Source organism: Megachile rotundata, chromosome 10 (assembly GCF_050947335.1).
Source record: "Megachile rotundata isolate GNS110a chromosome 10, iyMegRotu1, whole genome shotgun sequence".
NCBI lineage: Eukaryota > Metazoa > Arthropoda > Insecta > Hymenoptera > Megachilidae > Megachile > Megachile rotundata.
The window spans coordinates 14907116-14920233 of record NC_134992.1 but is presented as its reverse complement, the minus strand read 5'-3'; the positions used below and the strand labels follow the sequence as shown (position 1 = coordinate 14920233).

The window sequence follows — 13118 nt, the reverse complement described above, 5'->3', positions numbered from 1 at the left end:
GGTACTTTTATATACTTTATGTATTTCTCATAAGAATATCGATGCTTGGGACCATAGAGATGTAAGAATAAAGTACGCAAACTGTGTATTGTAATTTGTTCAACGAAAGATAATACTTATCATATGACGAGTTTTCATCCGTTCTATGCGTTTTAACTCTAATTGGTTCGAGCACGTTTCATAATCAAAAATAACGCGCATGCGTGAAACGTTACATGCATATACAGTGATCTTTTATTTTGTATACCTTTTACATCGAATATCAGTACATGTCGAAGTAGCTCGACATCAGTACAGCAGTACGTAGACAGTAATTTCGTTTACGTGCATTTTGCTAAAGAAAAATGGAATAGAATTTTAGAATTAACATTTACAAATAACCTTTTTTATATTCACATATTTTTGTCTACTGTGTATATGGTCGACGAAGTGAAAAGCATATGGTAGAGAAGCAACATTAACTAATAGAGAACCTATTGAAGTTGGCCATAATGCGCGAAGTAAAAAGAGAACGCTGCTATTGCGCGCGAAATTTTCAAAACTTTACACAAACAAAATATACGAATCGTGCTAGTCCTGAAAATATATAAGTTATACAAAATTTAACATTAAATTGTATGTAAATATTAACTGACTATCATATTATTATAATATGATGTATGAATTATACAAAAAAACATTAAAAATGTAGAAAACAGACACTCGTTTAACACTGCGACGATACGTACAGGAATATTTGACTATGTTCATTTAGGGTGCAAAGGTTTAACACTTTGATACATCACGCTTATGATTTACAATGCGAAATACATATATATTTATAATAAATATTTGATGTTAAAATATTTATCTATCAAAATTCGTTGATTGATAAGAGATAATGAATCGAATTACTGCAATGGGAAGAATGAATGTTGTAAAATGTAGTAAAAAACAGAGTGCTACTTTATTTATTTTTCATGGTTCAGGTAAATTATTTATTATGGTTTAAATAATTTCTTATGCAATGGTTTTATATATTTTTATTATAGGTTCTTCTGGAGATGATATAAAAAAATGGATTGATATATTAAACAAAGGAGAACTAAGTTTTCCGCATATCAAAATTGTTTATCCTTCTGCACCTGCACAACCTTATACACCTAATCATGGAATGGTAATACATTAATTAAATTATAACAATAAATATGTATAGGTTAATAATAATTTATGTAAAGTAATTACCATTTCAGCCTAGTAACGTATGGTTTGATCGTTCAAGTATATCTATTAATGCTCCTGAAGTAGTAGAATCAATAAATTCTATATGTAAAAATGTGCAAGAAATAATTGATGAAGAGACTGCAAATGGAATTCCATATGACAGAATTGTTGTTACTGGCTTCTCAATGGGAGGAGCACTGGCATTATATTTAGCATACAAACATATACCATCCCTGGCAGGATGTTGTACTATGTCCAGTTTTATAAATAAGAATTCATTAATATATAAGGTTAGTATATGATAAAATTGTCATTAACCTCATGACGTTAAAATGATTAATACTTATTTTTATTCATATAAACAATGCAGCACCTAAAAGAACATCCGGAAATAAGTACTCCACCTCTTTTACAATTTCACGGCAGTGCTGACACATTAGTTCCAATAAAATGGGGAGAAGAAACTTGTAACAGCTTAAGGGAACTTGGAGTAAATGTTCAATTCGTACCATTAGAAAATTTAGATCATGAATTAAGTGCAAGTGAAATAAAATCTTTTAAAGAATGGCTCCTAAACATTTTACCAGATAAATAGAATGTTCTACTAACTGATGTGAAACATTATTATAAATGTTTTTATTGAATATATAAATTTTATTATTGAATGTAAATCAGAACTAGGTAATTTTGTAGTATTTTACAATACATCTAGCAAAATTACAATGTTAATAACAATTATTATATCATTCCCAATTTTTATTAAATATGAATAAAATTCTTTCCAAAGTAGTTTTGGGTTTTGGAAGAGATATTTTAAAATATCGAAAATATGTAATATGGTAATTTTTTTAAATAATACATTACAAGCAAGTAATTAATTATCCTTTCCAAAAGTGGGTCTCGGCACATAAAAGTTTGAAGCTTCGTTCAACCCTATACATCCGGGGTTAAGGGAGGGGGGCAAACAAGCGCCACCGAGGAGACCACCGACGAATCGTTGGCCAGTGTCTCGAGGGGCTGTAAGAAGGTGCTAGCGCCCCGCAAGCCACGAAGAAATTCGAGGGTAGTAACGTATCCGACACACTGGCCTCAAATACTCTATGTAACCCACATATTAACGAACATACAACGAACGAACGATTCACTCATTTGTGACTATTATTTTTGTAACGGAACAAGGATTTGAAAATACTAAATAGTTAAAGGTGCACTGTTTCTTATAAATCAATATATATAAATTGTGATCGTTTCGCAAATATCATTTAAGGCAAAACGTAACAAAGGTGAAACTTACGCCTAAGACCTAATTCACGTTAATAAATGTACAACTGTGATTTTATTTTTGAGTGTGACAATCACGCGTGTGGATAATGCATACGGAATTATCAAGATACGCTTACGAGATCAATCAGTTCCGGTATTAAAAAGATTATTAACGTTAAATCGAACTACTGAAGTTTAAATACTTTTAATTTGAAAACATGATAATGACATATCCAATTGTTGCAAGGGAATTGATACATCAGGAAGAAAAAGATGATAATTGAAAAATGCATCGCGTAAATATACGATGTATCGAAAGTAAATAATATGGCGCGCCTTCATCTGCAGTCAATGACGTCAAAGTCAGAAAACGAAGGGGATGTTAACGATACAATTTTACAATTGAATATAATGCATTTATCTTCGACTGTAATTTGAAAAAAGTTTTCGCTACAAAGTCAACGTATAAAGATTGAACAAATCGCTGCATAAAATATCATAAACCATAATGAAATAAAATATATTTAATAATAATTAAAATGTTAAAGAAGGAAGAGTATTTATAGCGTTGTCATGTGTTTCACAAAGTTTATTGTGTAACGATTTAATATTAACAATAATTTCAATAAATCGTCTAGTCATTTAAAAACCGCACTGCGTCTAATCACATCGATCAGTAAACATAGCGGGAAATTTGAATTTTCGATTGGTACAGTTCGATTTCAACGTAATAATTTGAATGTAATCCTAACTTCTTAACGAAGAAACTTCGATAATTACGAATATATACTCATATATAAAATTAAATTTAAAAAAATGATAAAAGGAAGAAAATATGGTGAAAATATTAATTTATCGATATGAAAGATCGATTAGACAATAGACCTACGAATACGACTCATCAAATTTATTTTCGTAATCTAAGGATAAGCCCGATTATTAAAAAGGGATAAAGAAGAAACGTATTGAACTAGCTGACGAGGAGGTTTCCTGATTGGAAAACAGAAGCATCGAAGGCGAAAAGCAGCAGGTTGATATTAAGTGGGGAGATATTAAAATGGGTCAAGAGTATCTCCTCGATGACAGTGTACGTTGTTCGACTTCGCGCTCGATGGCTTCATGAGGAGATTCTTCCGCGAACTTGTCACAAAAATCGTTAATATTCGATAGAATATCGTTCTCGTTCACAATGTCATTAACGATACGATTGGATCGAAGCTTATTCGATACGCGTTAATCGTACACGCGCAACAACGACAACGCGGGAAATTCAAAATCCTGTAAAGTAAGAGGAAGGAAATCATTGATAAAACGAAACGAATGTTCGTCTCACCTCACCGACCGCAATTAATAAACGCACAATTTATTAGTACGATTATTTAATTAACTCCGATCGATTAATTCGAGTAAAATAAAGTTTAATTCGAATCGCACGATGCAACGTGTAACGTGCAACGACCAACCCAGCATCTTTACATTTAAACATTACTGAAGGGTGAGCAGAAAATATTTTCTGGTGAGATATAAAATCTTTTTCATGGTGGACAGATCGTGGAGAATCACGGGATCAACAACAACCACGGGGACGACTTGGCTATATAACATCACTACCCAGGGTAATTATAAATTTTAAATAAATAATTATTAAACGAACTAGTTTGTTTTCGATTTAATATAAATCGTTTCTTTTAATCTATTTAGTACTGATAGATGCAGAATATCCTTGAGGGATGACAAAGGGACAAAATGAAGAAGAAAAACTTTGTTATATAATTTAGAAATTCAAGCTATTGAATTTTACGACAATTTTATCGCTTGATTTATTACCACTGATTTCAAATGGTCAATAGTTTAAATTTATTTACGAACCAAACGGATACTATTATCTTTTTAAAACGTTAGTCTACAACGACCTACTAGCGTCAGCTGTTATGAGTCCAGGATTATCGCACTCTTCTTACTTTCACCTTGCTTTATTTCCCCGCAAGATAACGTAATTTATTCTGTTAGCATAAGAGAGAGCGGCTCCGGTGCCCAAAATTACGCTTGTGCTCGTATGATAACCTAATAAGCTTTTCAATGAATCTAAGACATCTCAAATGGTTAATTAATATGTACAGTTAACATTTCAGGTTTCTCAATATTCATTGTCGACATTGTACTTGTAACGCATATTAATAGTTCGAAGTTTCCATAATGATTATAAGTCGATTCTTAAGAGCATTTTATATATAAAAAAGTAACAGATGCTATTACGATCCGATTACAACTAACCACTTGAAATTTAACATACACGAAAAATTTGTCGCGTAAGATTGGAATTTTGCCAAGAACACATATATTAGTTTCACTCCACGCTCCGCATTGCGGATTGAAATACGTTTATTGCGTACTATGGAGACGTCTACAAGTCCAGCTATTATCTCTCGAAACGTATCCTATAACATGAACTGATAACATTCAATAGAAACCAGATAAAATAAGGAACCAGTATTCACCCTATACGAACGGGTTTCTCGTCACAATATTTTGTATTAATTCGTTATTTTTGTAACCATTCACTAATAAAAAAATCGAATGTTTCAGGCGAGATGAGCAGCAGCGGAGGGTTAGGATTCGGCGTCGGCGTCGCCGGTGGCCCAACCCTCGCAGCCGCTCAACAAAGCCAAGGGGTAGCTGCTCTTTTAGTGATGCTCGCCGTATTATGTTTCATTTTCGCTTATTGCTGTTGGGGTGCACCGTTCTGCAGATCTTTATGTAGAAGGCACTGCTGTTGTCGGTTAGAAGATCCTGAACCAGATTCGCGATTTAGCAATAACGATCAGGCGATGGTAGCAACACCGACCATTATCCTCTTGCCACATGGTAGAATGCTCGTCGTGGATGGTACAATCTTTACACAATTCCAAACCGATCCAACTGGTACGGATGCGCTGTTATTGAAAATTCAATAGTTCATATCATGCAACTGAAAAATATTCAAGATATTTATTAGTTTCCTGTATTAATACTTTGACGATCGTATATTTCATGGAATTCTCCTGAAAGATGTACTCCTTTAAACAGGTTTGGACTTGGTAGAACTCGGCGACAGTGTACTGCGAGCTCAAAGAAATCCACGAAGTATAAATCGACATCAACTACAAAACAGTCAGGGTAGTATTCTAGAGATGGACGCTGAAACACCTAGTAAGGACAGTTTAGGATCCGTTGGATGTTTCCCACCTCCGACTTACGAAAGTATTTATGGAAAGGAAGAGTCAGACATGCCACCATCATATTCCGATATTTTATTACATAGGTAATTTATTAAAATAAAAATATTATTTAATTACTGGCCTTCTAACATTTTAACCTTTGCACATTTTATTGTGTATAGGTTCGCCAATCTTCCTCACGAGATAGACATGCATGGTTTCTGTCACGACGGAAAAGAGGAAATTGAAATGCAGAGTCTAGACGGATATCCGCATATACTAGGCAATCCTATGAACACGATACCGTACCCTTACGCGACAATAGCAAATTTTTCGAGTCAAAGTTTTCCACGAAGAAACGTCTCGAGGAATCCGTCGATCATTAGCAACCCTCTCGATAGCTATTTCATGGATAACGAGTTAGAGTTGTACAGGATGAGTCAGGATATCGTGCCTCGAGTGTTCAGTAATGCAAATTTTGAAACTCTCAGAGCTTACCAAGATGAGACCTCGTTTCATACGGATAATGGCAATGAACAATTGCATAACGAAAATGGGAACCATTGTGTGTCGGATAATATTCGAAATAACGAAAGAATACCTGCGAATGCCGATGAGATTTCGCGAAATACAGGAAACGAATTGATGAATACAAGGAATCTTGTTCGTAGCATGTCGAGGATCAGCCAAGAAAGTAGAAATAACGTGGAAAATATGCAAAAAGAGAATCAAGAGAACGGTGTGATTTTTGTTCGATTACCTTGTGCAGAGGATCACAATAATGGTCACGCGTCACATAATTGGTACTCTGTCGCGAATGAGAACGACAGATCGAGAATGCAAGAAGATCAATCAAATATGAGAAATGTACATTCCGAGAACGTACAAGCGGACGAAACTAATCATAACACGGAATCTAACTCGATAGAATATTATATTAGAAACCAAAGCATCGATGAATCTGTTGGGAGATCCCAGGGACTGGAATCTGAATCCAATTACTCGGACGAGGAGACTAGTAATTTCGGGGCTCTTGCTGATATCCGTGAAAGTCGAGTATAACGTTAAGTCTTTAAGTTTATTAAACACACTTGATCCTAAAAAATATATAATAAGCAACGATTGACAGAAAACTTTTCGACCAAACGTATGTTGATATATTCTGTAAAAAAATAGAAACATATTGTTATTTCGCAAATCAATTATTTTTTGTTAAAACTTACATTTTTTTATTAATTTTATAATACATGCATCAAAAGTTGGTACTAAAAATGTACAATCAGATTGAATACTTTTCCTTTTTTTTTAATAGAGTAGGCTTCAGATTTATTTGTACACAGCATAATAAAAGATAATAAAATAAATGTGTATAGACAGTTGAAAAATTACATTATCCAAAACCAACAGAAAGAATTCAAGTTCTAAATATAATTTTATATAAAAAAATGGAACAATCAATTTAATTATGGTAATAATTATAGAAGAAAAAATGAAATAAAGTTAGTTCAGTCCGTCCAAGAGTTAATTATGTATTAGGTTTATTAAAGGGTAAGAAAATAATTGTTACAAATGGATTTAAACATTTTTTACCTGTTATTAGCAATTCATGGTACAGATCATTTATTATACATTTGCTTTCACTACAAAATAATACATTTGAGGCTTTCAAATATGCAAGTTCAGTGAAAGAAGCTTATAATTTATATTTATATGTGTCACAAAGATAATGAAAATAAGGTATATACAGATAAAATGTGCAGAAAGTAATTGTTCGATACATCAAAACACTATGTAAAAATTATGTTGTTAACATAGTTTATCCACTATGTCTAATTTATTGTCCTACAACAAATCGCGGCTTAAATATATAAACAAAGTATAGTATCATTTCATGACAAATTAATACGGCATATTTACGCGATATAACTATAGTAAGAGTAAAAGTTAATTTTAGACAGAATCACGTTCGTATTATAAACATACGTTAAATTATTTAAGAAATGATAAATTGTATGCATTATTATTGTTGTTGCATAGATAAAAAAAATATCAAAATATAAATTATTAATAAAATAAGATATTTAATAAGAAATTAATATTTTGTTTCTTTCTATGTTTGAGGAGTATAGAAGTAACAAAGACAGAGATTGAATGAAATATAATTTAAGTTTGCTATGAAAGTCAGCAAAGTTGTATTAACAAAATGTAGTATTGTAATATTAACAACATTCTTAACAAATGATGATGTTATCACATACCTTTAAATCAATTTTTTGATATAGGTAAAAATGTCTGATAAATTTGGATAATTTAATCATCACTATCAAGATCTTCTGGGGCTGAAGAATCATCTTCTTCATCTTTTCGATCCCAATCTTTTAGTTTTGTTCCCATAACAAAATCTTCTCTTAATACATTCCAAGTTTCCTTATCCTTTTATTAAAAATATTTACTTGTTTAGTACTATTATCCTCTATTGAATACAGTAGTACTGGAAAACAATATACATACCTTTTCTTTATGCCTTTTATTCTCTTGCTCTTCATCCTTAACATTGTTATCTGCTTGAATGCTTTTACTTCCTCCCATAAGAACATCTAAGAATGTGCACTTATCAATACTCTTTAATACCTGTTCTCTTTTTCTTTCTAATGGACCAACTTCTGCTAACTTTTGATTAATTTCACCTTGTTGTTGTCTTACTGCATTGAATAATTGTACTACACCTCTGTAATCATATATTTTTAATCATTTTAAACAACTAATAAAAATATCATTCATGTTCTTTAAATAAATATATTACTTTGTAGCTATTTTCTGTAATACTCTTTCATGTTGTCTATCCAATATACTTGGTTTTACTCTAATACCCAAATTATGTCTTTTCTTTTCCTTCAATTGTGTAATCGGTTTTTGATCATTATCTTCATTTTCTTCTTCTTTTACTTCTTCTTTTATTTCTTCCTTTACCTTTTCAATTTCAAATGGTTCGGATTCTTTAGTTTCTTTCTTCTTTACATCACATAATTTTTTTGCTTTAGAGAGAATTATTGTCTTTTTACGTTTTGGCTTTTTTGTCTGCAAAATCTTTTGCATAGCATCTGCCCACCCAGGATTCCCTTCAGTTTTAGATGCAACATTAGATTCATTGTCGCTGCTACTTTCTTCCCTAAGGTCTACTGCAATAATATTTATTATCAGAACTTAGTTGTGTATGAATAAACTTTAATAGCTTTCCTGATGGTACGATTTTCAAATGATTTTATTAAGAAAAGCAAAAAGTTATATTAAATTATACATTATAATTCTAACCTTGCAGTTTTTTCCGTGGTTTTTTGGTACTTATTGCGCTGTTTAGGTCAATCATTTTTAAGTATAATTAAAAACTATGCAAAAGAATATTAATAAATTCTGTTACCAGACGGATTGTGACGATGAATTATCTTTTTATACTGGAAAATTTGTGAGATTTATTTACACGTATTTGTTTCATAATATGAACCATTCATGTGTATTACAACAATAACAGTACATTAACCTCAATGAATGAAATAACGTATAAATTCTTTCACGATATGTAGACATAACATATAAGTTACATTGAGGGAAGTACAATATGTTTCAGTGATATTCATACAACCAAGTTTATTTAAAAGTTACGATAAGTTAAATTGATTCGCTTTTATTGTCATATGAGTTACAACTTATATACACTTTAAAAGATGGCGATTCAAACATATCTCGCCGTATGCAGAACAGTTTACTATTTGAATAAATACATGTGTATAATCATGTAATCTATTATTAAAATAATTAAACTTGCACATTTAAAGATAACATGTCAAATACCATTAGAATAGTACTTTTGGAACAAATATGTAAAACAGTATATATGTATATATTATGTATTTTATAAAAAATAAACGATTCTGAAATAAAACATTGTCATACATATAACTATGTATTTATATTTGATAACAATTATTAGATGTACATAATTTGTGATAAAACCAGAAAATTACATAATTAAAATTCAGTTTAAGTTTAATACAATTTTGAAATATAAGTAAAAGTGTAAATACATTATATATTTAAATGTAATAGTTTTTCAATAGCCTAACCATTCAATTAAAAATTTTAAATACCAATGAAGAAAATAAAATAAACACTCTGATACATAGAAAATCCATGAACAATTCCTGCCTTTTCCTTTTTTTATATAACTACGAATTTGATGTACATTCCTTAGAAAGTTCTAAAACATGTATAATAACATCATCTACTGTTTTTGTTGTTAAAAGGGACTTTACTGTATCGTCTTCTATGACAACTGTGAACAAAAGTTTGATATTTTCCCTTAACCGTTCAGTAAAAAGTAAATCACCTTCAGATGTTAATGGTTGATGACCACATCTTCTAATCACAGCTTCTAGAATATCTTGAATAGGAGCATCAGGCCAACCAAACAGCTATAACATGTAAAATATACAGAATGTTCCAAATTGTGTAATTTTTTAATTGAATATTATTATTATGTCGTATAGTAATTTATACCTGAAGTGTTTCGTCATCAATTAAAATTTTCAAAAGGTCCGAAATAGCTTTTAATAATTCATCAGTGGAAAGTTTTTTCGACTCTCCATTTTTTGTTTTTTCTGCAGCTATTGTAGCAATGTTATACAATTGCGTTTGCAAATGTTTTTTCTCGACTTCATTCATTACATCTTCTAACAATTCACGATGTTTTGCCTTAATATGTCTCATTAAACAATCTTGTCGAATGAAAACTTTATTACATTCAACACATGATTGTGGCGGTTCTCGTCTATGAGTATTTAAATGAGCTTGTAAAGAAGACTTTGTGGAAAAAGCTTTCACGCATTTATCACACTTAAATGCTGTAATAAAGACAATATTTCGGATGAGTGCACATACTCTTACTTTGTAATTTATCAAATATATATTGTAATATATATTGTTCATCAAATATATATTGATCATCTTACGTTTAACACCAGTATGAAGCAATGCATGTTTTACAAGATCTTCTCTTCTAATAAATCTTTTTTCACAAATTTCACATGTAAATGGCGTTGCTCCTTCATGAACAAATTTTTTGTGCACGTTTAAACGAGCTTTCCGATTAAATGCTTTCCCACATACGTCACAGTAAAAACCGTTTTCACCAGTATGATGAAATATGTGTGCTCTCAATTGAGCTGCCTGAATGAATGACTTTGAACAATACTGACAAACATGGAGCTTTTCACCAGTATGAGTTCTTTGATGGCGATTTAGAGTTTCTCGGGCAGCAAACTTCTTGTGACACTAAAACAATGTAAAAAATAAGTCACAATATATATATATATTATGTACATATTAAATCGAGTTTATATTATTTATGAGTTAAATATAAAATTGAGGATATTATTTATTCCAGTAAAAACTTACATAAATTTTCCTGTACATAATGCTTGCTTGTAATGAAGATTTACGAACAAATTAGTATTTCAAAATACGATAATTTAAATACGAATTTGTACGAATACGTGTCTATGTGCGCACACAAAAAGTATATTAATTTAAAAAAAGTTATACATCGATTCCGTTATCTTATTTATTTATAAACACATAGTATAATATTTTATTGGTAAAATTACTTACAAATTTACATTCAAATGGTTTCTCTCCTGTGTGTACTCGTCTATGTTTTTTTAATGCAAGAGATGATAAAAATGTTTTTGGACATAAATCACACTGAACTGGTCGTTCTCCCGTATGAACACGTTCATGAATTACTAGTTGTTGGCTAGTAAAAAATTCCTTTGGGCAGTATTTACAAGGTTTCTTCTGTCTTTGAGGAGTTCCAGCATGGGTACGCAAATGTTCACGTAAATTATCTTTACGTGTAAATACCTTTTTACATACCTATCAAAACAAATAATTAATTACTTTTAACTGAAATTATTAACATAATAATTTAAAATATATCACAACACAATTTTACTTGACAGTTGTATGTATTAAGAATATTCCCATGGCAACTAGATTGCATTATGTGACGATTTAAATGATAACTTCGAGAAAAGTAAGTATCGCATGGCTCACATCTGAAATTTGTCATATTATATCAGATCTTTATAGTCTTTAATGTAGTATATACAAAAATAATTGTATACAAACCTATAAACTTTTCGACCACAGTGAGTAGTATAACGATGTTTATTTAATGATTTTTTGTCACGAAATGATTCTCCACATTCTTTACAAGTACAAGAGTCACATTGCCAATGAATTACTACAGTGTGTCTCTCCAAAGATGATTTCTTTTTAAATGACAGTTCACAATTTTGACATTTATACTGACCACCACTGTGAGCAGTGTTTAAATCTTCAGCACAACAATGGCATTGAGTATCAGGTACAGGCATAATCACTGGTTTATCGTTATTATTTTTTTGACCACTAGAACTAGAATCTAAAATTTCTAATTTATACATTTTGAACATAGCAAAATATTTGGGACTATTATTACAATAACATAATACATACCTTCGGCATTAGAATTAACAATATAGTCTGAACTATCATCTTTCTCTTCATCCTCCGAATCATAACTCTCAAGATTGTTTAATTGTAATATATTCACAGAATCATCTTCTTCTCTGCACATATCCAAATGTTCCTTTAGCATCTGTTATAATTAATAATTTTAATAAGAAATGTTATAAAAAACAGTAATTTACTTTCAGTTTTCAAAAAAATAAAAGAAATCAGTTACTATCTTACATCTTGCGATTGGAAAACACGATGACATGTTACACATTCATAATCTGTTACAATTTGTATAATTTGACCACCATGAGCAATAACTAGAAAAATTATATTAAAAAGTTTTACAATAAATCATAAAGAAAAAGTAAATAATATAAAATAATACAACTAGGTATTATAACATAACTTAGGGGTACATGCAAACATAAACAAAAAACTTGAACATGAAGCAAAAGGCTATGTTCACTATGTATACCTTTCATATCACTTGAATCATGTTCAGTGGACATTATAATAGTTTCTCCTGGGTTATCTGGATCTGTAATGGTCATGTGAAAATTATTGAAAATGTATGCATGTCATATGTGATTATATATTATGATTACCAAATAAATTTTCCAATGTTGTATTTTTCATTAACACCGTATCCTCAACTTTCACGATTTCTAAAACAAAAATGATGCACATCATATGCTATATAGCAAACTCTATATAAAATATTTTTGATACAAAAATGTAAATACCCATTATTTCCTCCATTGTTTTTGTTTCTTAACTAGCACAGTATAGTGATTAGTGCGGTTTTTCGAAAATTAAATTGTATCTGTGATCGTAGTTCGCGATAGAAAAGTATGCACGACAATCACGATACTTCAACAACGTCTATACTCATTATTTAAT

The 13118-nt window shown here is 30.7% G+C and overlaps 3 protein-coding genes across 8 annotated transcripts; 2 read left to right on the top strand and 1 right to left on the bottom strand.

Annotated features, from left to right (window-relative positions):
- Nucleotides 1–29: 29 nt before the first annotated feature.
- Nucleotides 30–1874, top strand: LOC100878852 (lysophospholipase-like protein 1). The gene is made up of 4 exons (XM_003702640.3): nucleotides 30–968; nucleotides 1032–1156; nucleotides 1233–1493; nucleotides 1574–1874. Exons 1-4 carry the CDS (start codon nucleotides 881–883, stop codon nucleotides 1796–1798), a joined length of 699 nt encoding a protein of 232 aa, XP_003702688.2. The 5' UTR covers nucleotides 30–880; the 3' UTR covers nucleotides 1799–1874.
- Nucleotides 1875–2142: 268 nt separating this feature from the next.
- On the top strand, nucleotides 2143–7755 carry LOC100878959 (uncharacterized). 3 transcript variants are annotated; one of them, XM_012283782.2, is made up of 5 exons: nucleotides 2143–3751; nucleotides 4015–4082; nucleotides 5053–5388; nucleotides 5533–5767; nucleotides 5846–7755. In XM_012283782.2, the coding sequence occupies exons 3-5, from the start codon at nucleotides 5058–5060 to the stop codon at nucleotides 6723–6725; spliced, it is 1446 nt and encodes a 481-aa protein (XP_012139172.1). In that variant the 5' UTR covers nucleotides 2143–3751; nucleotides 4015–4082; nucleotides 5053–5057; the 3' UTR covers nucleotides 6726–7755. The 3 variants fall into 3 exon arrangements, with proteins under 3 accessions (XP_012139172.1, XP_003702689.1, XP_012139174.1); XM_003702641.3 differs by having other exon boundaries at nucleotides 2143–4082; XM_012283784.2 differs by lacking the exons at nucleotides 2143–3751; nucleotides 4015–4082 and adding an exon at nucleotides 4168–4977.
- Nucleotides 7238–13102, bottom strand: LOC100875039 (uncharacterized). Of its 4 annotated transcripts, none has more exons than XM_076536001.1 (14): nucleotides 12962–13102; nucleotides 12824–12883; nucleotides 12694–12756; nucleotides 12453–12535; nucleotides 12216–12357; nucleotides 11847–12150; nucleotides 11671–11773; nucleotides 11328–11591; nucleotides 10670–10991; nucleotides 10218–10561; nucleotides 10048–10132; nucleotides 8467–8842; nucleotides 8175–8391; nucleotides 7238–8096 (listed from the first exon to the last, which is right to left on the bottom strand). In XM_076536001.1, exons 1-14 carry the CDS (start codon nucleotides 12975–12977, stop codon nucleotides 7974–7976), a joined length of 2502 nt encoding a protein of 833 aa, XP_076392116.1. In that variant the 5' UTR covers nucleotides 12978–13102; the 3' UTR covers nucleotides 7238–7973. The 4 variants fall into 4 exon arrangements, with proteins under 4 accessions (XP_076392116.1, XP_076392117.1, XP_003702655.2 ...); XM_076536002.1 differs by having other exon boundaries at nucleotides 8467–8839; XM_003702607.3 differs by having other exon boundaries at nucleotides 11847–12141.
- Between the last annotated feature and the right edge of the window lie 16 nt (nucleotides 13103–13118).